Source organism: Hippocampus comes, unplaced genomic scaffold, assembly GCF_001891065.2.
Source record: "Hippocampus comes isolate QL1 unplaced genomic scaffold, H_comes_QL1_v1.1 scaffold162, whole genome shotgun sequence".
Classification (NCBI taxonomy): Eukaryota; Metazoa; Chordata; class Actinopteri; order Syngnathiformes; family Syngnathidae; genus Hippocampus; species Hippocampus comes.
Window position 1 is genome coordinate 234,228 of NW_017806279.1, and position 24,056 is coordinate 258,283.

Sequence of the window (24,056 nt, forward strand, 5' to 3'; positions counted from 1 at the left end):
GCATGTGTGTGTGCGCGCGCGCCCTCGACTACGAACTCGAACTCGCAAGTGCTCCCAGCCCCACCATAAGCCCCTTTTATGTCACTCACCTGTCTTCAAACACATTATCCTCATGCGCCCCCACTGCTGTCACCCATTTTTGCTATTTTCCTCTGTCACCTTCCCTTCACCGAAAAGTCCCCAATCATCCGCTTTAAATCGCAGTGTGACACTATTGGAAGTGTTGCATTATCTCCGCCAATTTCCCCTTAAGCTTCCTTTTATCGCTATTATTATAAGTGTTAAAAAGGTTCTCTTTTCATCTTCACAATCTTCGGCAGGATTTTATTAACCCTTTCATGCACCCTGTCACCTGATAACATGATAAGCTGTCCACTGTAGTAACCGCTGTCCCTCAAAGGGTGAAACAGCCGATCAGTTGCTTTTCCATTGGCAAACCAGAGACGACAAGGCACCGTTTCTAGTACGGCTGTTCCGACCAGGCTTTTAAACCTGCCCATCCCCCATCACGTGGATTTGGTGTTCAATTTTCAATTTTTAGAGCCATGAAGGTTTTCTGTCAACAAGCCCTGCAGTGGAAGTGATAAACCACACAAACTGACAAAGCAGAGCAAGTCCGTTAACGATATTAATTACCTCCCGATTGTTATTCGTAGAAGAGCTTCTTCAGCATCAACATAAATTTACACAAAGGCCTCGATCAGATTTTTTTTTTTTTAATCAAGATGAGGTTTTTGCACTTTTATGTCAAGCAACAAAACCGTTTGAAACCTTTACACCTTGAAAGAATTTAACCCTTTCAGGGACAGCGGTCACTATAGTGGACAGCCTCTCTGTTATCAGGTTACGGGTTATGGTGATTGGTGCATGAAAGGGTTCCCAAAAAAATGTTCGGGAGTTGTGTTTTTCAGTGCTGTCCTGCACGTTAGGCACCCTGGTAGCTGTGTATGAAAACAATGGGAGTCTCATAATCTCATTTGCGGTATCCCCTTCTTTTATTTTTTGAATGTACACTTTCAAATTGCAAAAGGCTCCATTTGGTCTACGATGAAGTGGCCCATTAAACCAGTACTTGGATGTGTTTATCTTTGTTTAAAAAAAAAAAAAAAAAGTGCCACTCCAGACGCTTGCCATCGCCACTTGACCAGTTTTGCTCTCCTTGCTGCTGTGTGAATATTTTTACAAGAAAAGCATCTTATGTCTTGGTATTATGTTAATCTTTTTGTCCTTGAAATAAATCTAAATTGAGGGATTAACAGCGAAATTAGATTTCTTTGGATTTCAGTCGGAAAGGCTTTTTTTTTTTTTGGGAGGGGCTACTATCAGGCCTGTGTGTTCTCCAGCATGTCTTGATTCATTTTCTCTTGAGTCTTGCTCAGTTTGGGTTAGAAAGTGCAAGGCTGTAACTGTGGGACATTTTTAGCATTCTGCTGCTGATAGACTGCAGAGTAAAGGTCACAGATTCCTTTTGATGGTCAAAGTGGTAGACCATCGAATAAAATATGGCTGGTTAAATCCACACCGCAAATGTCTCAGGTGAAGTTGCTAAAACGGGGGCTTACGTAATCAACTATTGTACCATCATGCCGTACTCAAATATATCGGCAACACAGAGTTAGTCCGAATGCTTTGCCCGACAGAAAACATCTCGAACCAAGAAAGGATAACCAAGTTTCAAGTTTATTTGTGATGCTGTGACTGATTTATCCCTCCAAAGCAGTCGTCGCCGCTGAGCTCCGCGCACATTTTCACTGTGATGAAAACGTGAATGTTTATTTTTCGCCTGGCATCATTAGAAAGGTCAGGTCTTGTTTTTTTTATTTGCTATGTGAACTAACGGGCTGTAATGAATATTTGATGAGCCATAGGAATAGGTCTTTGGATGCTATTAGCATCTGTAGGGCACTATGGGGTAAGAAGTGAAGAGTTTGGGGATTATTCAGACATAGAGGAACTGGAATGGAGATGCGTTAGGTTTTTTATTTTTATTTTTTTAAAGCAGCAATTATCTAACACTGAAAGCCTTTCACTGCAAGAGGACTGCTTTGAACATTGGGGCACCTAGACACAGTTTTAGCTCTTTGCTGCAAATGTGACCAAGAACCATCACCTACATTTTAGAAACTAAATCCCTGTTTTGTACTCGAGGTGAAATTCTGCATCAAATTCTAAATCTGTACCTTCTCCGTGCAGTGGAAAAGCAGCAAACGAGAAAGTCAGTGAGTCTCCAGTCGGTGTCATCTAAATAAATAAATAAATAAAATTGGTTGTTGTCATGCAAATGTATTCTTAAGACTCAAGGTGTGTGATTAATGTACGATAGATGCAGAGGTGGAAAAAAAAATCTTGAAGACGTCCATGCGATAACAGCAAAGATAGCAAAAAGACAAGCTTTCACCTGCGCAGAGCAGACTAAGTGAATTCCTGCATCCTTCTTGGCCTAATCACTGACACGCTCATTGATTACCATAGTGACTGCTATTCGATTAGTCTCTCGTGATGAACGAGTTGGACCTTGTTTCCGCTCACACTCTCTCCGGCGCTCACACCTCAGGATCAATGCATTATTCTGTTTTGTTGCTTTCTAATCGAAAACAAGATGAAATACCAGCGAAGGCCAGGCTTGAAAAATCTCTTATGTATATACACCGCGTGTGGATGTGATGCACTTCCGAAGTTGCCTCGTCCCCATTTTAGCACCATTTCCTGCAGCCGAAATTGCCTAGTTTTCCACATGGGTGCTCGGCTCCACAACACCGCGTCAGTTAGTGAAGGCAAGCGGCCACTCTGCAGTAGGCTGACAGAATTTGATTAATGAACTAAATCAAAAACGGGAGGGGAAAAAGCGCAGACTAATTTCGTGCACATCAAAATGGAAAAGTGAAAGCAGATTGAATTACCATTGAAAATCGAACTCGGTCCTGAAACAAACGTGCAATTGATAATTGGCTAAATATGCTACGTGAAAGTCGTATTTTTCACTCTGGTGGCATAGTAACTCTAAATAAGAAGATAGCAAGTAAATCCAGTGTTGTTCCTTTCATATGTTTGGTTCTGTGTTTCGCCAGCCCGACTCAACGAGGACACCAAGATCATGTCCTTATTTTGGCTGTGATTGTTAATCTCCAGTCAACATTTTCTATTTTGTACTGCTGGATGCCCAAACTGATTTTTTATTTTATTTTATTTTTTTTGTTGTTGTTATGTGGCAGCATCACTGTTTCTGAACACAAAAACTTCCTCGGTGGATGCACTGCTTTAGGCGTTAAAGAGGCTCAGGAAAGGAAAAGTTTCAAATCAAAGTCTTCCACACAGGCCCCACAGCAAGACATTCCCCTTCCAAACTCCTTCATTTTGAATGTGTATCGCCGATGTTGTGCTCCCATGATGATGTTACTTTTCAGAAGGGGGAGGATGACAAAACATGTCTAAACAGGACTTTCTCTTATTCCATAAAATGTCGGATTTTTGTGAAAAGCCTTCACCCTAACCGTAGCAGTACACTTTAAACCACATAACCGAGTCACTTTTCTCCCCTCCACAGGGACGATCGCAATTCTCGTTTGTGTCTTTGATGTCCTCGATTTCCTCTTATTCCGCTCGCAGAAATCTTTTTGACTGCTTACCAAGAGTCACAGCTGGATTTGAAAATTCAAGCGATTGTTAGATATCGTCACTACGGGGGTGTTCCGGTCAGTGTTTTATGCTGCCGATTCCGTTACCGATGACGCGTAAGTGAGATCAGCTCATACCCATTCCATTACCGATCATATGGATTGAGGTGCACGCTCTCAAATTGCAGAAAAGCTTCACAAAGTAGCAGACCTGTTTGGTTTGCTGTGCGCCCGTGCGGTGTTCAGGGAAAGGGGCAGCGGTCGCTATACTCCACACTTTTGTGAGTAAATTAAGACTGAAGCTTACAATGGGTCGTCCTGGTTGGCAAACACTGATTTGGATGAACGTGACAAATACAAAAGTGAAATCAGCAGATGATGTTTCATGCGCATGAAACCACTGCACTTTATGTCAAATAAAGTCAAATCATAAACTTCTTAAAGTTGAATTGTGTGGAATCTCAAAAGCCTGTTCAACAGGAAAGGCCAAACACCAGGTTGCGCTCAGGTGCCGGGATGTGATGGTCTCACTGTTCGAATGATTTCCGAAGTATTCCATCCATCCATTTTCCGATCCGCTTATCCTCACAAGGGTCGCGCGGGGGCGCTGGAGCCTATCCCAGCTGTCTTCGGACAGTAGGCAGGGGACACCCTGAACCGGTTGCCAGCCAATCGCAGGGCACACAGAGATGAACAACCATCCGTGCTCACACTCACACCTAGGCGCAATTTTGAGTGTTCAATCTGCCTGCCGTGCGTGTTTTTGGAATGTGGGAATAAACCGAAGTACCCGGAGAAAACCCACGCAGGCCCCGGGAAAACATGCAAACTCCACACAGGGAGGCCAGAGCTGGAATTGAACCCGGTACTTCTGCACTGTGAGGTCAATGTGCTAACCACTGGAACACCAGGCCACCCTCCAAACTATTCCATCAATTTTTTTTTTGATCTCACGCTGTTCATTTCCTTTTTGTGGGCCACCCTCCAAACTATTCCATCAAAAAAAATTTTTTTTGATCTCACGCTGTTCATTTCCTTTTTGTACTCATACTTTTCAATTTCTTCTCTCACTTCCCCTTTGTCCTGTCATACTGTTCTGCACTCGCGCGGCTAACACGAATTATACTGTGTCAAATCCATGCATGTCAGCTCCCAGATCCCTAATCATCTCTTCTCTCTTTCATCTGCAAATCCTTTGTTCCCCTCCCACCTCCCGCTTTCCCTTCTCTGTAACCTTGCGCCTCTGCTTTCCACCCGACCCCACCCGTCCGTCTGCTACATAAAGCTCATCCTGCTCAGTCTCTTCTTATGTCGCTCCATCATATTTGCCTGACAAGGTTCCTTTTCTGTGTGCGTGCGTGCGTGCGTGCGTGCGTGTGCACGGGTTTCCGCCAAAAATGTTAATGGTCTCAACACAGTTTTTTTTTCTCGCAAAGAAATTTTAACCATGTTCAAAATTTGATAGCGGCAAGAAAAACTGTTTGCAACTATTCACAACAGTTTGGGAACGTCTTTGCACCTGTTGAACGACCGCTGACAAAAAGACAACGCTCACTACGTGCACAACCCTTTGCTCAGTGGCTTGAGGCAAAATCTATTTCGGCTCTGAAGTTAGAATGAAACTGTGGAGGGGTCGCATGTGAGCCGAGCAAGAACGCACTTGGAAAAAAAAAATTGGTTGAAAATTCATTTCGTGGAGGTACTAATTTGGGCTTTTTTGCCTCCATCATCAGCATGCTGACTAGTATGTACGGCTAAATAAATAAATAAATAAATAAATAAATGGGTAAATAAATAAATAGGGTGTGTCATGGTTTTAAAAATACATCAATGAGATCTCTTTTTTTTTCCTTGTTGTTTGAGCCACAAACCATTGGAAGCATTTCACCAGCCCCACAATCCAAAATGGTATAGTCTTGTCACCATTCTGCAAGAGATGGCCTCTTGAAATATGTATTGCCAAAAACAAATGTGTTGCGCCACGATTTGCTCTTCCCCTTGATAAATGTACTCCTTTTAGTGTACGTCGGTGGGTCAGAAACTTTTTTTTCCCACAATCTGCCTTATATTTGTATTCATTTGCTGCACTTATTTTATATTGAGCCTGTTCCTCGATTTGCCATTTTTGCTGTTGTGCCCATTCCATTTTTTTTTTATCCTGGCTTGTAATTAGCTCAGTCCTCCCAAGTATACATTTCCATTTCATGCTCAGTCAAAACTGTCTCGCATTAGAGAGCTATGAGATGCATTATGGTGCTCACCCTCGCCCAAGACCAGTCGTATCCGTTCATTTTTAATTGCTGGCAATGCATAATGTAATAGTGAAGCATAACGGGAGAGCCGTTTGGTTCACGCACAAAGGAAACAAGTGATGCTGCAAATTCCCATGCACAAAGCACATATGGGATCTCGATTATATTATGGCCGTCAGAAGGGAAAGGTGGGGTGTGGGGGACGGGGCGGGGGGCTGCATGGCTACGAGAGAGTGCGAGCTGGAGAGAGCCTGAGGGAGGGGGAGGGGGTTGTTTATCTCTGTTGTGTTTCCTGACGGTAACAGCGCCTCCGGAGCCTACGGGGGAAGGTTTGAGACAAAAGCAGGGAGACGGCGCGTGCAAGAAGGGGGATGATGGAGGACGGTTAGCAATACCAACAACGAAGGGGGGGGATGCGAGGGATGGATGGACGGATGCACGGACGAACAGCGGCAGAGCGTGTGCCAGTCGGCTGCTCCTCGCCGAAACAATGAACACGCTGTGGTCGCTGCCGGCAACGCATCGTCACGGCAACCGGAACCAGAGGGGTGCGCACTGAGCGGGAATGTGCAAGTTGCAGAGAGCAAAGGGGTGGGGGGTATTGAGAGAGCTCCTTCTCTCCAGAGATAGATAGATCCTTCCCGTGTCTACGTGTGTGTCTTTGTGTGCGTGTTCTTCTCATGTGTACATGCGTATGTGTGTTCGCGACCAGTTGACTGACATCATGATCTTCTGTAACCATCTAGGTGAATACAAGAAGGATGAGCTGCTGGAGGCAGCGAGGTGAGTACCAGATGCTCTTTTGTTTTCGTTTCTACTCCTCCTCTTCTTCTTGCTCTCCGCCTCCTCCTGCTTCCTTCAACTTTATGGCACCCATGCATGATGTGTCCTCTCCTCTCTTTGACGCCCACCCTTCATCCGAGTCGTACTTTCTTCCCCGCTATTCTCCCATGGGTCTCCCCCATCTTGCATCCTCCCTTTTCTCCTTATCCATCGCACGTTAACATTTGACTGGTTTCCTCTTTATGCCTTCATATTGCCTCTTGCTCTACCTTTCCCCGTGTCTTTTTTTTATTGTTGCACTGTTCCATTCTCTTCATTTAACACCTTACCCCCGATGAAGTGGCATGCTTTCTGTGATGCAAAGGATTTTTAAGGCCACACTGAGAAAGAATGGAAAAAGTACAACTGTGTGGAAAAATCTGAAGTTGAAATGGTATGAGAATGAAGCAGTCTTGCAGGAAAAAAAAAAAGTCAGTTTAAAAAAGTAAATGAGAAAAAGTTGACCCTAATGTAACCTATAGATGAGCAGCTTTTGTCTCAATCTAAGACCTGTCATGTGTTAATCGTGTCATATCATTCAACGTTTTTTAAATGCATTGACTGGTTGATGAAAAACTAAAGGCACGCCCACCAGTCGGTGGATACGTGCATTGGGCAAAACCAATTTTGGACCCCGGAAAATGGCACCTAAGAAGGGACACGCCGATGAAGTGCAGTTCAAACTTCAAGCGATCAGTTACGCGGCGGAACATGGCAATCGAGCAGCCGCGAGAGTATTTAAGATAAACAAATCCATGGTTCGCCATTGGAGGAAGCAGGGGGAACGAGTTTCGCCCTGGCCAAGACGACGAAGCGGAATATCCATGGTTCGAGTTGGAAGACCAACTCATGCAATGGATTCACAGTCAAAGAACAGTCGGGAGAAGCATTTCTACAGTCACCATTCCACAGAGGGCAAAAAGGCTTGCAGAAGAAACGAAAATCGAACATTTTCAAGGAGGTCCGTCTTGGTGCTTTCGTTTTATGAAACGGCGCCAACTATCCATCCAAGGACTACTGTGGCGCAGCAACTTCCGGCGGACTACGAGCTGGCCAACTTCCGCTTCTACTGCTGTCAAAAGAATGCCGACAAACACATCCAGCCCAACCACATCACCAACATGGACGAGGTGCTGCTCACTTTCGACACCTCCGTGAACCACATTGTCAAAAAGAAGGGGACCAGCATGGTAGCGATGTGCACATGGCGGCACAAGAAGTTGACTTTTACTGTTGTGCTTGGTCTCTCTCTCTCTCTCTCTCTCTCTCTCTCTCTCTCTCTCTCTCGCATCGTGCGGGTGGATGAGCACTGTAATATGGGGTCAGCAGGTTGTCTCAACATGTCGTTCTAACAGCTGAGCCACTAACTCGCCCCACAAATATTTTTTCTCAGTTTTTCAAAGGAACTTTTTTTTACTTCGTAGCATAACTCCCACACATGACTAGTGGGATAATATTGTTTCTTAGCCTTATTTTTATTATTATTATTGTTATTATTGTTTTTGGCCCACGTATCATCACTGCACAGTGGCATGGAAGTTGAAGTGGCAGCTTATAAAACTGGTTCAACTTAAATGAACTGACACAGACAAGTCAGGCTGATTCGGCTCACTTCCTCTGTCTGGATTTTGATCGGATCATTGGCGAATGTAACTTTACAGTATTGCATGAATTCATTGCAATGACCAGGTAGTGTGTTTCGGTACACAAAGTATTGCAATCCTGGTCAAGTAGCTTACATTCATTTTCACCAAAATAATGTAGACATGCTGTGTGATTAAATAACGCAGGGTCAGGCGTATAAGATAAATTTAGAATAAATGATGAATCGGATGTTTCAGATAAATATCACAGCTTGTGTGGCGGGGGCGATGGGATGTTGTAACTTGGCCAAAGAAGGAAGAGGTTGGCGAATAGCTTTTGTTTCGTGAGGATGAGAGGAGATGGATTGAAAATTACAGCAGACGATGCTGCTACGTGGAGAGGTCGAGGTGAAGAGGAGCGCTGAAAGTTGGAAACAATAACAAGGCTGATGCGTCTGGACAAAAAAAAAAAAGATATGGTTAATAGATTGAGGCAACAGTAATTTTCTTCAGGAATCCTAATTTGATTGGTTGCTGCTATGGCAACTCTCCCCTCTGGTTATGCAATGCCAGGGCAGTAAGCCCACAAACCAAGAAAGCCATCAGAAAAATGAACATTATCTTCATTCTTCCAGGCGTGTCTTCTGGAGCGGCCTTTCTGCTGCCATTTTCACACTAAAACGCACACACGCAAATCTTGCCAGTCTACAAATGAAAATTCTTCCCCTCAGTCCTTCAGGCTTCTTATCTCATTGTCGTCGTCCCCCAACCCAATCCCCCACCTGCCACCCCATCCATGCTCTCCCGCTGAGGTACAGCACTAATCCTCCACAGTGGCCGATGCTCTTTAATGTGTGCGCATGTACGTTGGCAGGAGCGGCAACGAGGAGAAGCTAATGGCTCTGCTGACACCGCTCAACGTCAATTGCCACGCGAGCGACGGCCGCAAGGTAAGAACAATTCTTTGCCGCACACAAAGAAAACTCGGCGACATCACACTGTATTACAAAATACACAAAAACATGCACATTGCTTGAAAATTAGTTTTATCACTGGACATTTTTGAAAGGGACGGATAGTTGTTGTGGATAGTTACTATAGTTTATCTTTAACCCATATAATACCTTTTCTCATTTTTATCGAGTTAAGGGAAAAAAATCAATAATTATTAATATCAACTGATATGAAATACTTATATCGTGATCCCACTTTTCAGCCATCTCGCCCAGCCCTAGTTTAAATATCCGAATATGCCGCCTTGCTGACTGAAATGTAATCATGAAGCCCTGCGGTGTGCCCCACCGCATGTCCGCGACCCTCATCAGGATAAGCAATTTGGAGGGTGAATGAATGAAATGCCTATTTTCATGACAAGTGCAAGTAAATTGTAAATTTGTAAATTTCCCCAGTGTGGGACAAATAAAGGATATCTTAAGTGTGTGTACAAGATAATGTGGCATTATCAAGTAGCTTCAAAATCGAAATAACCGAAACAGCAACAACAGACTCACTTGCAGGTTGGAATCCCGAATCCAAATGCCAAATCCACTCCCAAAAATCAAACACACAGAATGTCAATTCATCCATGCAGAAGAACAGGAAAGGACGAGTTGTCCAAAATTGAAGTTCTGATTCACACTGAATGGCTTACTAACAGGTTTAAACAATCCGGCGTAGGGATAAGGAAGCGCACAGACTAAATGACACCGAAACCGGTGGGTATGATTGAGCCAAGGCTGCTCATATTTAGGGCAGGTTCGTACCTGTAATTGTATGTCATCATCTCTGGCCATCATCTTTCAGGAAGTGGGTCGATTAGCTTCATAAAATTGCCTCCGCAATCCACAACACAAGGACAAGGGTTCACTAAGGGAAGCTGACGCTCAATGAGGCTGAATTAGATGACTGCAAAGCTCCAGCGTGGTATCCACCCAGTCCAAACTTCTTCTCAAATGACCTCGTGCGGCATTTCCATTGCTCTTTAAATTGCTCTGACTAAAAGCAACCATGCAGAGTAGATGGCATCTATATTTTCACGCCGGTGCAATTTTATCCTTCTTATAGTCTTCGGGGTAAAAATTAATGGCTTGATGGGGATTATTTTCCGCGGCGAGCATGAATTACGGAGGAAATCGTCCTTAATGTGTATAGATACATTGTGCAAAGAAAGATGACTGACACGTATCATTGTCAGCCTCAAGCTGTGCTCGCAGCTAGTACTGCACGGAGATACACACCAAGGCTCATATTCTGTGACATCAATGACATCATCTTGAGTCAAAAAGATGAGAATTGTGTTGCTCGTCCCAATATTTATGGACCATGACTATATGCGAAGATGAATCAAAATTCCGACTTTATTCTGCAATAAATATAAAGACAACTCAACAAGATCACAGACAACCAGAATTTACAACCGGATCTCACAGTGACGTTTTTCCGGCATTATAAATGACGAGGGAACTTGTTCCGAGGCTCTAAAGCGCTGCCGCGCTCATCCAAACGCATTCATCGCCATGATGTCGACAAACACACAAATCAAGAGCCTTAATGAACCAGAGTTCCGTCTGGGAAGCTCCTGTTTATGTCGTAACGCGTCTTCTCCCTTTCCCGGAAAAGTTATAGCCGCGTTGAGCTATTGTGCCATCAATATCGTGCACACATGAATATTTGTGTGTGTGTATTCATGTGATTGAGGGCCGATACGGGAGGCTATTAATCCCGCAGCTGAATAAGACACACACAATATGTTTCCCTTCTTAAACCCTTCAAGACTGGCAGACTTTCATCGCAGATTATCTTTCAGCAAACACATCCCACATATGACGTCAAATATCTGTCGGGAATTAGCATTGTCTTGTTTTCGCAGAAAGTGTCTTGATGGATTGACAGCCAGGTAGACAAAAGTAAACAAAGATCGTTGTGCTTGAAGACACGTTCAAATGCTTATTACGAGCGCTTATCTTCCAAAGAGCGCCATGCCGACTGACAGTGTTCTTTGTTTGTCATGAAAAAGCGCTTTGCGTGTCAATCATTCTGTGGGAAAGGGTTTGGAAAATGGGGGATGTTCAAGTTGAATGGCTGGAAGTGAGAGGAAAAGGGACGCTACGGTAACCCAGATGTAGCATTTCATATATTTAGATTGAATTGGACCACTGATTGGTCTAAACCAGGGATGTCAAACATACGGCCCACGGGCCGGAACCAACCCCCAAGGAGGTTCGATCTGTCCCGCAGGATAATTTAAAAGTCAAAAAAATGCATTAAAGACACAGAATGAATATTTTTAATAAAATGCAATTCATTGATTATCCGCTAGGGGATACACTGTTTTGATCAGAGTAGAAGACAACATTGTTTTAAGGAAAGACATGATATTTTGGTTATTTATAGCAGAGTATGGTATGATGTTAATGGTTCGGCCTACTTGACATCTACCGAGTCCGTATGTGGCCCACAATGTGAAATGAGTTTGACACCCCTGGTCAAAGCTATTGTTGTCACGATACCGAAATTGTCGTCATGAACGTCAAGGACGCGGGTCGTTTTGTTCGTGGTTGTCTTCATCTTAGGTTGCAGCGGGACTTGCCTTGCTCAAAATTGCCCATAGGTGTGAGTGTAAGCGCTGACGGTTGTTCGTCTTTGTATGCCCTGCAATTGGCTGGCAACCAGTTCAGGGTTTCCCCCGCCTATTGCCCGAAGACGGCTGGGATAGGTTCCAGCACGCCCCGCGACCCTTGTGAGGATAAAGCGGTTCAGAAAATGGATATCAAGTATTCATTTGGCGGGGAAATAATCAGATGGGTTTGTTTTACCTCCTGGAATTGTTGCTTGACATCACACACTATGATGTATTGTAATCCTACTTCGACGCAAGAACCCAAGGGAGCCAACGATTATTCTCTCTCCAAGATATTATCATATCGCATTGTTTGGGCAAGTGCTGACAGCGAAGCAAGCAGTCATTGTTGTCCTGAGAACGTGTTGACAGGTGCATTTAACAGAGCCAATGGCAAGGGAGAGGAAGAACAATGCGGTGGCACAACAAAGCAGGAAGTGACACTGTTTTGTCTTTCATGTTTTGGGTAACTGCCATTTTCAGTCACTCTCTTGAAATTCTTCAACTTCTTTTTCGATGCTTGTGTGAGTCATCACGTCTGCATGCACGTTTCTGTTGAGAAGGACTTGAAATGGATAGTTTCACACAGAAAGGCCGAAAAAGAAAGGAGTGTTTTCAGCTTGGCCTGATGCTTACCGTTCACGTCGTTTCCCCTGCTGCCCTAAGTTCTCTCACGGTATGTGCTCGCCTTCCTCCACCAGTGACTGCTTGCACGAAAGCTTTTAGATGATTAAAACCAGCCCAGAGAAGGTGTCCTTTTGATTGCCTTTGTTCACAGTCTGCATTTGAAGCCTTTCTGCCCGCCACGCAGCAAGCCCAAAAAGAAAGCGCCAGTAGGAAAATGCGATCTGTCGCTATTCAAAATATCTGTTCAAACCTAATAGACATTCAGACAGGGTTCCTTCCTCTCATCTCCTATTCCAGATTTTCCTGGCATATTTTATTTTCTGTCCACGTGTTTCACAAATCCCTCTCTGGATGTTACATCTGTTATTGCAAGATGAGAGCAAATAATGCGGTCTCATCATGTGTTAACAGCTTGAGCTGACCTTAACCTTGCCAGCTGCATTGTTGTAGTGGCTGAAATGTTTGTTTGGCTTATATATAAACGAAACACACACATACATTCCCAATCCTGCTCTGCAATTTGCCTTTGCCAAGCACAAGTATAAAAGCTTGTTGCTGTGGAGAAAATCAAAATATAGACTACGGGACTACAAGGCGGCTCATCTACATTCATTGAATACATGCGCAAGACAAGATTGACTTCAACTCCTCATTCTGACATTGCCGTGATGCAACAGTACATCCGTGTTACCGGGAGATAACACGGAAAGATGTACCCACTCCGAATCTGATTCAATCTTTACACACATTTGTACAAGCTTAGTGTGCCGATAAGGACACGGGCAGGAAGGCACGCACCCACCCACGCGCGAGCGCTCGAGCACGCACGCACACAAGCACGCAAATGACGCTGCATTTACAATGAGGATGATGACTCACATGTCCTGCTCCTTACGAATGCTTGTGCCACATCTTGTACATAAAGGCCTTGGCCTCAACTCTGCCTCACGGGCTTCATTTACAAAACATAATGCAGGTTACAAGATTTCTTATTAAATATTTGTCATCAAACTGCAAATGCCCACTTGGACCAGGTTGCATCCATCCATTTTCCGATCCGCTTATCCTCACAAGGGTCGCGGGGGGTGCTGGAGCCTATCCCAGCTGTCTTCAGGCAATAGGCGGGGGACACCCTGAACCGGTTGCCAGCCAATCGCGGTGGACCAGGTTCCATCAAAATCAAAACAAAAATGGCTGAATTACCATCCAGTGTGGGTGTGTAGCCCTCATCTAGTCATTTTTAATTGCATCTTTATTTTTTCCAGACAACGTGTGAGTAAAAATACAATAGTTCTTTGAGGTATGAGTTTATCCGTGTGGGGTTTTCAAGATAAGAGTCATAATTTTCATCACAGAAGCAAAGTGTCATGAATAATTGACAAGTCACTCAAACTAAGATGTTTGAGCGCAGCTGTGAAATGTATTTTTATGTCATCACTTTTTAATTTGAATGAATCCTTGATTTTTATTCTTATTTATTTATTTATTTATTTTTGTCGTAATTGTCCAGCTTTTTGCAAGAATAGCCTTTCGTGAGACAATGCACAACCAGGTGAAGTGTCTCATCTGTATGCCGTCTTAAAGCATTTCTTACCGCAGCTTTTCATCATTTTTTTTATGGCGGAAGTCTATTCTTTATCACCGCAGTCTGGTTCGGGCACGGAACACTAACTTCCCGAACTGCAGACTTTTGCCATGAGAAAACACCTGGCTGAGCAACGCTCTTGAAATCAGGACCCTAAGCCGTCGCACGCCAGTTAACGTTTGCCTCTTCTTTATGTCCATACGTGTTTCAAGCAGCCTCCTCCCGCTCACCTTTGCCCTCTTTGTGTCTCCCCCCCAGTCCACTCCACTCCACCTAGCAGCAGGATACAACAGGGTGAGGATAGTTCAGCTGTTACTACAGCACGGAGCAGACGTTCACGCCAAGGACAAGGGGTATGTTGTACAAATCCAACAAAGCAGTGTAGATGTACTCATGATATTAAAATGGAAGGAAACGCTAAAAAAATAATTAATTAAGCCAATTTTTTTTTTTTTTTTTTTTGGCCATCACGATCTTCATCAACAAGTTTGTTGTTTGAGCCACAGCATGCCAAATCTCTTTAAGGCAACGACTTATTAAAAAAACTACTTGAAATTGTCCACGTCATGCACATGGTATACTCTTAGAATAAAGTGAATCGATTGTCATTTTCAGAGCAACTTCGATTTTACTGTTTGTTTTTTTTTAATATTATTGGACCATCCATGACACATCTCGTTGGGGTTGTTAAGCACTAGTATCAGTATTTGTGTGACTTCAGAGCTTGCACAAACTTTGCACAAACTCTTTAATGCTAATGGTCAGACAACGTTAATTTTAAGACTTGGCGTTATTCCGCAGACACATTTAGTTAACTCTGCTTCAAGTCATGGAGCTGAAAAAGCCCATAATAAAATAAGCCCTGCTCCTTTTGATAATTCATCTGATTTTCCGCAAAATGTGTTGCCCATTGCTCTATTTACTTGGCTGAGTGATTTCGTCACACACATTTTGAAAGTCCGTGTATCACTTACACACCGTGTCTCAGCGGTTCGTTTCATTTAATAAATTGTATGGCAGAATTGCTGTGCTCACATGATTTTGTCAAGCTTCTCCAGAGTCATCAGATTACAAATACATACAGTATCCAATATTTTTCATTTATGTGTTTCAGTGGTCTCGTGCCGCTTCATAACGCCTGCTCCTATGGACACTATGAAGTTACCGAGCTGCTGCTAAAGGTGACATGAACACTCATTCGATGGAGAAGGCTCCCAAGGCGTCCCGATTTATAGTCTTACATATGATTCACACAAACTCACAGGTTGCATTCTTCAAACCCGTCTGTGTTTCCTTGCAGCACGGGGCCTGCGTGAACGCCATGGACCTGTGGCAGTTCACCCCGCTGCACGAGGCGGCATCCAAAAACCGCATTGAGGTGTGCTCGCTGCTTCTGAGCCACGGTGCCGACCCCACCCTGCTCAACTGTCACAGCAAGAGCTCCGTGGACATGGCACCCACCCCTGAGCTCAAGGAGAGGCTCTCATGTGAGTGGACAACTTTGATTGCATTTTCGACCGCGTTGTTCTGACAAATAAGGACTGAGTACTGGCAAGGATTTAATTATGAGACTGCTCTGGCCATTTTCGGTCAACATACGAGAGCTCAGAGACACCTTAAAATGTGAAGTGTTTTCTTTCTTTCTTTTTTTTTTTGATTGGTCGTGTGGGTTTATCTAAGCTTAACTCTGTTGGAATTTTTATGCTCAATAGTAAGTTGTAATGTTTCTGGAGCCTTGGGGATGACTGCTTGTTTCCGCTCTTGCCGCTGGCTGGCACACAAAACTTGGAATTCATATTTGTGAAAGCTCGATACCCTGTAGGATCATTGCAATGTAAAAATACAGTTTTTGTAGTTTTGCTTGAGCTCCGTTTACCAGCCCCACTCCACACCCCACAGCCACCACCACCTCGAGATATTCTGTTATGTGGCGTTTCTCTATTTTGCAGCCCTCTACGCAGTGTTCTTCGCAAGAAACTAGTTGCTCGCAATTACCTTCGCAGTTTTTATTTCTGCTGACATCTTCTGTGTTCTGTGTAGATGAGTTTAAGGGCCACTCACTGCTTCAAGCCGCTCGGGAAGCCGACATGGCCAAGGCGAAGAGGAGCCTGGCGCTGGAGATCATCAACTTCAAACACCCTCACACACACGAGACGGCGCTGGTAAGACCCGCGGCGATTGCACTGCACCCGCTGATCTTAATAGCACTGCCGGGTTGTTAACGTGTGTGCGTTTTTTTAAATTTTTTTTTTAGCATTGTGCAGTAGCATCGCCACACCCCAAGAGGAAACAGGTGACAGAGTTGTTGCTGAGAAAGGGAGCCAATGTTAATGAGAAAAATAAAGAGTAAGTGCAGCACAATTACACTAATTATTTGATGTTGATGATGATGCTGAGAAGAAAAAAAAATACAGACTTAACCAAAAGTAAGGAGTCAGCCACCAGGTCTGTGGTGTCCAATAGCTACCTGAATGCAAATGGCATTACAACTGGAATATGTTTGTGAGTGGAGAGGAAATAGGATGAGCTCACAAAGCAGTGTCAAAAATGTACGTTAGAAACTGTGGCTCGAACAACCTCAAGCACCTTAATTGTGGTGCAATTCTTCATCCGTGCGCAGGTCACAGTCATTCTACTAAGGTATTCGGGAGATTTTTTTTTTTAATTTGAGGAAAGAAAGGCAGGATACATCTCCGATCATTTCAATTTGAATGTGATTATTGCTCCGACAACAGCATTAAACCCATTTTTGATTTTTGCCCCCTCCTTACTTTTCCCGTCTCGTAGTTTCATGACACCTCTCCACGTGGCTGCAGAACGCGCTCATAATGACATCATGGAGGTGCTGCAGAAACATGGCGCCAAGGTCTGTTCATGTGACACTTTTATTCCGTTTACTTGCACCTTTTATAGAGTTGGTAAATGTCTCTTGACTTTTGCAAATCTCAATCCATTTAAAATTAATATTAGAATTTGGTTTATTTTGTTGTTTGGTTGCATGCCTGCAGCATGAGAATTCTTTAGGGGGGGCTGCTAGCTTTGTCATTCACCAAGACTACAGAGTTGGCTGTTTCAGGCACGGCCATTAGAAAGTGTTGGCTATGTTGACTATTTCATGTCTAATCCTGGTAACCGGCACACACAATATCCGACAAACGTTTTATTTTGTTGTGTTAATGCTCTTTAGTATGCTGATCAAGGTTCCTCGAGAATCATAACTCCGAGGTTTTTGGCAGGTGAACGCTCTTGACACGCTGGGTCAGACAGCATTGCACCGCGCGTCGCTGGCGGGCCATCTGCAGACCTGCCGGCTGTTGCTGGGATACGGGGCAGACGCCTCGCTGGTGTCGCTGCAGGGCTTCACTGCTGCTCAGATGGGGAATGAGGCTGTTCAGCAGATACTCAATGGTATGCTGCCATTATTGTGTTTTGGTTGACATGCCATTCCCAATTCCAGTCGGAGAAAAGCCGGAAGGTCATGACTTGTTATTCTTCTGTCACAAGGTTTACACGTGTATGCAAATTATTTGTCTTCTGTTCATGTTTGTAGAAAACGTGCCAGTCAGAAACTCAGACGTGGACTACAGACTTCTAGAAGCTGCTAAAGCTGGAGACCTGGACACCGTCAAGGTAAATGTGCTTGTGTGTCGTGTCGTTGCAGATTTTTTTTTTGTCATTTAATTTCTTAGCATGTATTTTGGTCTGTCAAAGCCCGAAGTTATGATTTTGGCTGAAGTGCTGACTTTTCGCCAAAGACCGACCATCATTTTCATCTCAAACAAAATATCAGTCGAATCAAATTTTCATGGCTTTATTTTCAATTTGTGTCTTTCTATCTTATCAGCTGTAAAACCACCGACAGCGAGGGTTAGTGTTGTCGGATTGATGAAGAAGATTGCCAGCAAGACGTTTTCTTTTCAGATAGAATCAGATGTGAAAAAGTTACTTTCCGTAAACAGCGGGGACACCCATCTTTTTGATGCTGCTGTCCTTTAATTTATGCTTCAATCTCAGTGTAAAATTTTTGGTGCCTTCTCATAATATGGAATTTAATGGAAACCATTTCCATCTTGTCTGTGGCAAAAAGTGATTTGTTTTCGTTTGTCTGCTTCAGTTAATTTGTTTTTTCAATTTGTCCTCTTTGATGCAAAATTAGATTTCTTAGGTATCTTAAAAAGTCTCATTTGCTGTTGTACGCCTCGGTATTAGGATTAGGGTGATTATCCCATCAACATTTCTTGTGTGAATGACAAATTGCTGTTTGACTTTTGGCTTCGTCCTTTTAGTCTGCCGTCACCACAGCGAGTTACTCGTTTTTACGCCGCATGCCCTTCCTGACGCAGCCCGACTGCTTGCTACTGTCCACCCAGACCGGGTTTTGAACCATCAGTCCCCGGTGTCCAAAGTCAGGGGGTGCTGCACTGAACCATCTTACTTGAAACCTTGTTTTAAAAGAAAGGGGGAAAAAAATCATCATTTGTTGCACAGGTGAAAAAAAAAAAATGTCCCACTTGCCTTTTTCCCTGCAGTCACTGTGCACGGCTCAGAATGTGAACTGCAGAGATCTGGAAGGGCGGCACTCCACTCCTCTTCACTTTGCGGCCGGCTACAACAGAGTGCAGGTGGTGGAGTACCTGTTACACCACGGGGCCGACGTGCACGCCAAGGACAAAGGGTCCGACACGAAATCCTAAATATAAACATTGCTGACACCGTTGCAGCCATTGCCACTGATGAGATCATCGCTACAAATAGGGCAGGAGCTCAATAATGCCTCTCTATTTTTTTCACCCCCAGCGGTCTAGTTCCCCTCCATAACGCCTGCTCGTACGGTCACTACGAGGTAGCCGAGCTGCTGGTCAGACACGGCGCCTCGGTCAATGTGGCCGACCTGTGGAAGTTCTCGCCGCTGCACGAAGCTGCTGCCAAGGGCAAATATGAGATCTGTAAACTGCTGCTCAAGGTACATTAAAACCCAAACTGACCGTTACTGTATTAACACTCTTTCTGGCTCAGTTCTGTCTTATGTGTTGGCAGAACAAACACATTTTACAAAAAGATAACCTCCAGTAGTGGTTTTCAAACCTTTCAAAGTCGTGAAACAAAACAAGAAAAAGCAGTTTGACGCGTCACGGTTTCTTTTGCACTGCCGGGGGTTGATTTGTGCGATTTCTGACATTTCATCAATTTAAAAAAAATGAATCATTAGAATGTTATTTCAAATGGCACACTGTTTTGCTTCTGCTCTCTGATCCTCATCGGAGCAAACGGTTGTGTCATGCCCCAGCTCTCACGTCCGTCTAAATGAGTAATGCAAACAAGTGTTGCAGTTGCTCTTTCGAATGTGTTTTTTGTTTTGTTGCTTTCAGAATGAGCTCCAGACAAGCTTACAACGCCGTTTCAATGTTGCCATATGGAGCTGCATAAACTATTGGAGCAAAAGAATCCAAGCAGTGGGATGGGGGCGGGGGTTACATGGGCAAATACACTCCGTGTCACAACAGGAAATGTTGTGCCTCAAGACTTGTTGTTTTGGAAATGCTTCATTTGTCCTTGAACTTGAAGCGCTTGGTGAAAAGCAAGCAGAACAGAAAGACGATCCGCAGCATAGATAGCTTTTAAGCATCTACTGTAATGCCATTCAATACGGGATTGAAAGGGATAACAAAAGATATTAAAATAACCAGTAAAAGAAAAAATATATCTTTAAAATGAGTCTCGGTGATAAATGTCACATTTTTGTATTTTCTTAGGGCTTTGGTCAACGGGGACAAGTCCTTACTTATGCTGATAAGATTATGTTAGCTTTCTGGTCCAGTGTGGTGGCAGTTTACCACATGAATTCTACTTTTTAAATGACATCAGCTGCCTCATTTCCACTAAGCACCAGAGTATACACACACACACACACACACACACACACACACACACACACACACACACACACACACACACACACACACACACACACACACACACACACACACACACACACACACACAGTAACACTACCAAGGCTGCTATGTTAATCCGCTTGACTCTGGATGTTCTCTCTCTGAGTTCAGCAGTAGGTTTTCTCCTGTCTCTTGCGTTTGCTATGATTTTTGCCCATTCTTTTTTTTTTGTATACAAGTTGTGAACAAAATAAAAAGCCGCTTTCATTCGCTTGCGTCACCACAAGTACCCTGGAAGGAAAATGCCGAAATATATTCAGGGAATCTCACAGTTGTGTAAAACCTGAAAAAGTTCCAGAATTATGATATTTAGCCATTTATCAAATCATTTGTTGCCATCCCGTCACGAAACAACGGGTTAAATTTTTTTTTTTCAACCTCTGTAGAATGAATCCTGGACATTTTTCTTCTCAGCCACCCTTAAGCGTTACATCTATGATTGCTTCCGTTTTTTTATATTCGCCTTTTCATATATTCCCTGGACCAAGAATCAATATCCGTGAGTGCTAAATTAACATAAAAGCAACCGCGGAAAGTGGAGCGAAAACATTGTAACACCGATAAAAAAAAACAAAACAAAAAAATGTATTCATATACTAACATTTTACGGCCAGACGCGCATCCCCAAGGGAGTAGTGCTATAACATCAGATTTAATGAGCAGATTTCAAAGTGTACATAAAAATAGTACATTCAAAGCGTCACATGCAGAGACATTTGAGTGAAGGAAATGTTTGCTGTCTCTTGTGGATAATTCTCAACCCTCATGTTATCCCGAGCCCAATGTAGGCATCCATTTTTCTTTTCATTGAGTTTTTGTATTCTGTCCACAGCATGGCGCAGACCCCAGCAAAAAGAACCGAGATGGAAACACACCCCTGGATCTGGTGAAGGACGGCGACACAGACATTCAGGACCTCCTGAGAGGCGATGCGGCCTTGCTGGATGCCGCCAAGAAGGGCTGCCTGGCTCGAGTGCAGAAGTTATGCAGCCCAGACAACATCAACTGTCGGGACACGCAGGGACGAAACTCCACTCCTCTGCATCTTGCCGGTAACTGTCAATTTAGTCAGCCTCGAATCCAATCTGTGTTTAGATAATTTTGATGCCCAGATGAGGAGCTCAGTGTAGTTCACATGGCTCAAATTATCAGTTTTCATCTGTGAACAGTTGCTCATTCCTACGGTTAAAATCTCTTCAATAATGTTCTGGCCATGACAAAAGGTAACTAAAATATTTGAAACAACCTCAGGATGACCAAGTACAAAATCTCAAAACAGGGAGTTAGCTGAATCAAAAACTCTCGTGACAGTCTCAAAACTTCAGATTATTCTTTGTTATGGTAGATTTTCTGGTACAGCCCTCATATTGGAAACCATTGCAGGTTGTGGCTAATGTTGTGGCTGGTGAGTGTGCTCAAAGGGAGTGATAGCGGTGTCCTTGGGGCGTACATAAACCTATTAGAAGAAAGGCTGCGCGCCCTCAGGGACGCACATAGACAATCAATGCAGAATCTCCAAGTTATCTTGAGAGGCGCCACTTTTTTCAGCACCTTACGGGCACAAGAACTTGTAGATCCATATGTCATGCACGCTCCCGTCGTGACGAAAAGGATGGTTTTCACGATGACCCGCGTAAACCTGTAAAGCAGTGCATGTATGCAGAGCCAGCGAGTGTATCGTGAATTACAGCGGTCGAACTGCAACATATACTGTGTGTAAAATTAAATGTGATCCTACTGGGATTGGAGAATCTTTCTTTGTGGTCTCAACACCCATTTCCATGACGTTCCAAATAGTGGAGGTCTGTGCGGGTGTAGCTCAACTTCCTGTAGTAGTTGTTGTTGTTGTTATTATTATTGCAAGCTGACATGTAGTGACATGATGTCACGGATTTACGCCTCATAAGATAAGATAAGAAAACCTTTATTCGTCTCGCGATGGAGAAATTCCCAATTCACAGCAGCAAAGTTATGAAAGGAAGAAGTAGAACAACAAAATATGACTACGAGTAGCCAGAGTCAGACATCGAAATACGTACATTTTCAGATTGTTCTCCAAATAATCCGGCTGGATTGTTCTAAACTTTGCTTGCCCGATTGTGCGCAAAATTTGCTGATTTATATCAATACAATACCATCCAACTTTGTTTCGAGAGTGCATTTCACAGCAGCTGCACTTTTCGTTTGTTTCTCTTCACGTGTCTGTGGCGCAGCTGACATGGTTTCTCTTGTTTCCGAATGGCTGACTTCATGTTGCCGCTCCATGTTGCTACTCTTTTCTGACGTTTTTCTTTTTTTTTTGTCTTCCCACCGTCTAGCTGGCTACAACAACCTGGAGGTGGCAGAGTATCTGCTGGAGCACGGAGCTGACGTGAATGCACAGGACAAAGGAGGTCTGATACCTTTGCACAATGCCGCTTCCTATGGGGTAAGAATTCCAACAACGCGTGTGCCCACAAAGTATTTTCAATTCTTCACAGCACAAAGCGTCGAAAGGGAACAAAATAATTATAATCATTTTTCTTCCTGGAGTCCTCAGCGCCATTGTTCTGATCAAAAGAGTCTTGAAGCACATGTTGAATGAACGGTCGGATGTCTGTGTGTTCTCAAAGAGACCCACAAACACTCGATTTAGCAACTCCCGCTGCTTTCTCAGTGGGAGGCTACATTGTGCATTTGGCAATAAGACTCCTGAGTGCAGAGTGGCACCAGCAAGCTAGATGAGTTGGCAGTTGGCGAAAGATGATTTGAGGCGATATTTTACTTAGTTACGTGCAATGAATTGAGAGAGTAGGTCCAGGCACCAGCGTATTCCATTCGACTTCCATCTATTTCATTCCCTATCGGCTGCTTCTAATCCACATCTGTCTTTTCTGTCTTCTCCATCGGGATCACATCTAGCATGTGGACATAGCTGCCCTTCTCATCAAGTACCACCCCTGCGTCAACGCCACCGACAAATGGGCATTCACGCCACTCCATGAGGCAGCGCAGAAGGGGCGGACGCAACTCTGCGCTCTGCTTTTGGCCCATGGAGCTGATCCCACCATGAAGAACCAAGAAGGACAGACGCCGCTGGACTTGGCAACAGTACGAAACTTTCTTGAGCCCCGTACCATTTTGCGATCCATACCGTGCCATTTTTTGGCACTCTTCTGTCGGCTTACTGACTTTAGTGATACGTATTGGTGAGCCAGAAAGGCGTGATGTCACAAAAGATGAAATTCAAATCAAGTTTCAAGGTTTGTCCTTCGAAGTAAATCCCCTGGAGTCGAAAGTGCTTTCTCAGTCTTCATGGGAGATTTCTTCGATGACCTTTTGCAACTCCGTTGTCACAGCCATCTCGATGGCGTCCTCATCTACAAAAGCTGACCCCTTGGTGACGTCTGTGAGATTGGGAAAGGGGGGGAAAAATATTACACAGAACCTGGTTGGGTGAATAGGGAGATTGCTGCAGCATGATGATCGTTCATGGCCAGCAACTGTCGGATGCTTAAGGCAAAAGCAAGCAAGCACATCATCATTGTCAAACAGTGGAGAGTTGTCCCATTTCAACTTCCGCCTCTTCTCGCGCACTGTATGAAGCAAACGAACGCTGCAGCATCTCTTTGGAGATGGGCTGCTAGATCACCTGGCCCACATTAAAAGAGAAAACACATTGTCTGTCACTCACCCAAAGTCATCTGTGATAGGTTCTAGCCCACCCGCGTCCGTCGTGAAAACAAGCAATACAGAAATTAAAGGGATGAAAAAAGATACACAAAGCTCTTGCAGAGCTCGGTGGCGTATGACGTCACACGATTTCTACAACTCAAGATGCGATCAGCCATAAAGCACAAGAGGAACGGTGTCACTGGATGGAAAGGCGCTATTTCTCTCAGCCAAACAGATATTGTGTACTTTATTACCAGTACTGTAAAATGCAGTAATAAATCCTTTTTATATATATATATATATATATATATATATATATATATGTGTGTGTGTGTGTGTGTGTGTG

The 24,056-nt window shown here is 43.9% G+C and overlaps 1 protein-coding gene across 2 annotated transcripts in view; it reads left to right on the top strand.

Annotated features, from left to right (window-relative positions):
* The window catches only part of LOC109508080 (tankyrase-1), a 49,622-nt gene that overhangs the window by 12,848 nt on the left and 12,718 nt on the right, over window positions 1-24,056 (top strand). Inside the window, exons 1-16 of one of the 2 annotated variants that reach the window (XM_019857920.1) lie at window positions 6,182-6,414; window positions 6,613-6,649; window positions 9,146-9,221; window positions 14,361-14,455; window positions 15,217-15,283; window positions 15,403-15,589; window positions 16,143-16,264; window positions 16,357-16,448; window positions 16,890-16,968; window positions 17,339-17,510; window positions 17,653-17,732; window positions 18,632-18,777; window positions 18,900-19,065; window positions 20,889-21,108; window positions 22,375-22,484; window positions 22,958-23,146. In XM_019857920.1, the coding sequence (XP_019713479.1) occupies window positions 6,357-6,414; window positions 6,613-6,649; window positions 9,146-9,221; window positions 14,361-14,455; window positions 15,217-15,283; window positions 15,403-15,589; window positions 16,143-16,264; window positions 16,357-16,448; window positions 16,890-16,968; window positions 17,339-17,510; window positions 17,653-17,732; window positions 18,632-18,777; window positions 18,900-19,065; window positions 20,889-21,108; window positions 22,375-22,484; window positions 22,958-23,146 (1,896 nt within the window). In that variant the 5' untranslated portion in view covers window positions 6,182-6,356. Of the gene's footprint in view, window positions 1-6,181; window positions 6,415-6,612; window positions 6,650-9,145; window positions 9,222-14,360; window positions 14,456-15,216; window positions 15,284-15,402; window positions 15,590-16,142; window positions 16,265-16,356; window positions 16,449-16,889; window positions 16,969-17,338; window positions 17,511-17,652; window positions 17,733-18,631; window positions 18,778-18,899; window positions 19,066-20,888; window positions 21,109-22,374; window positions 22,485-22,957; window positions 23,147-24,056 lie in introns of those variants that run through there. The other variant, XM_019857919.1, reaches the window with a different exon arrangement.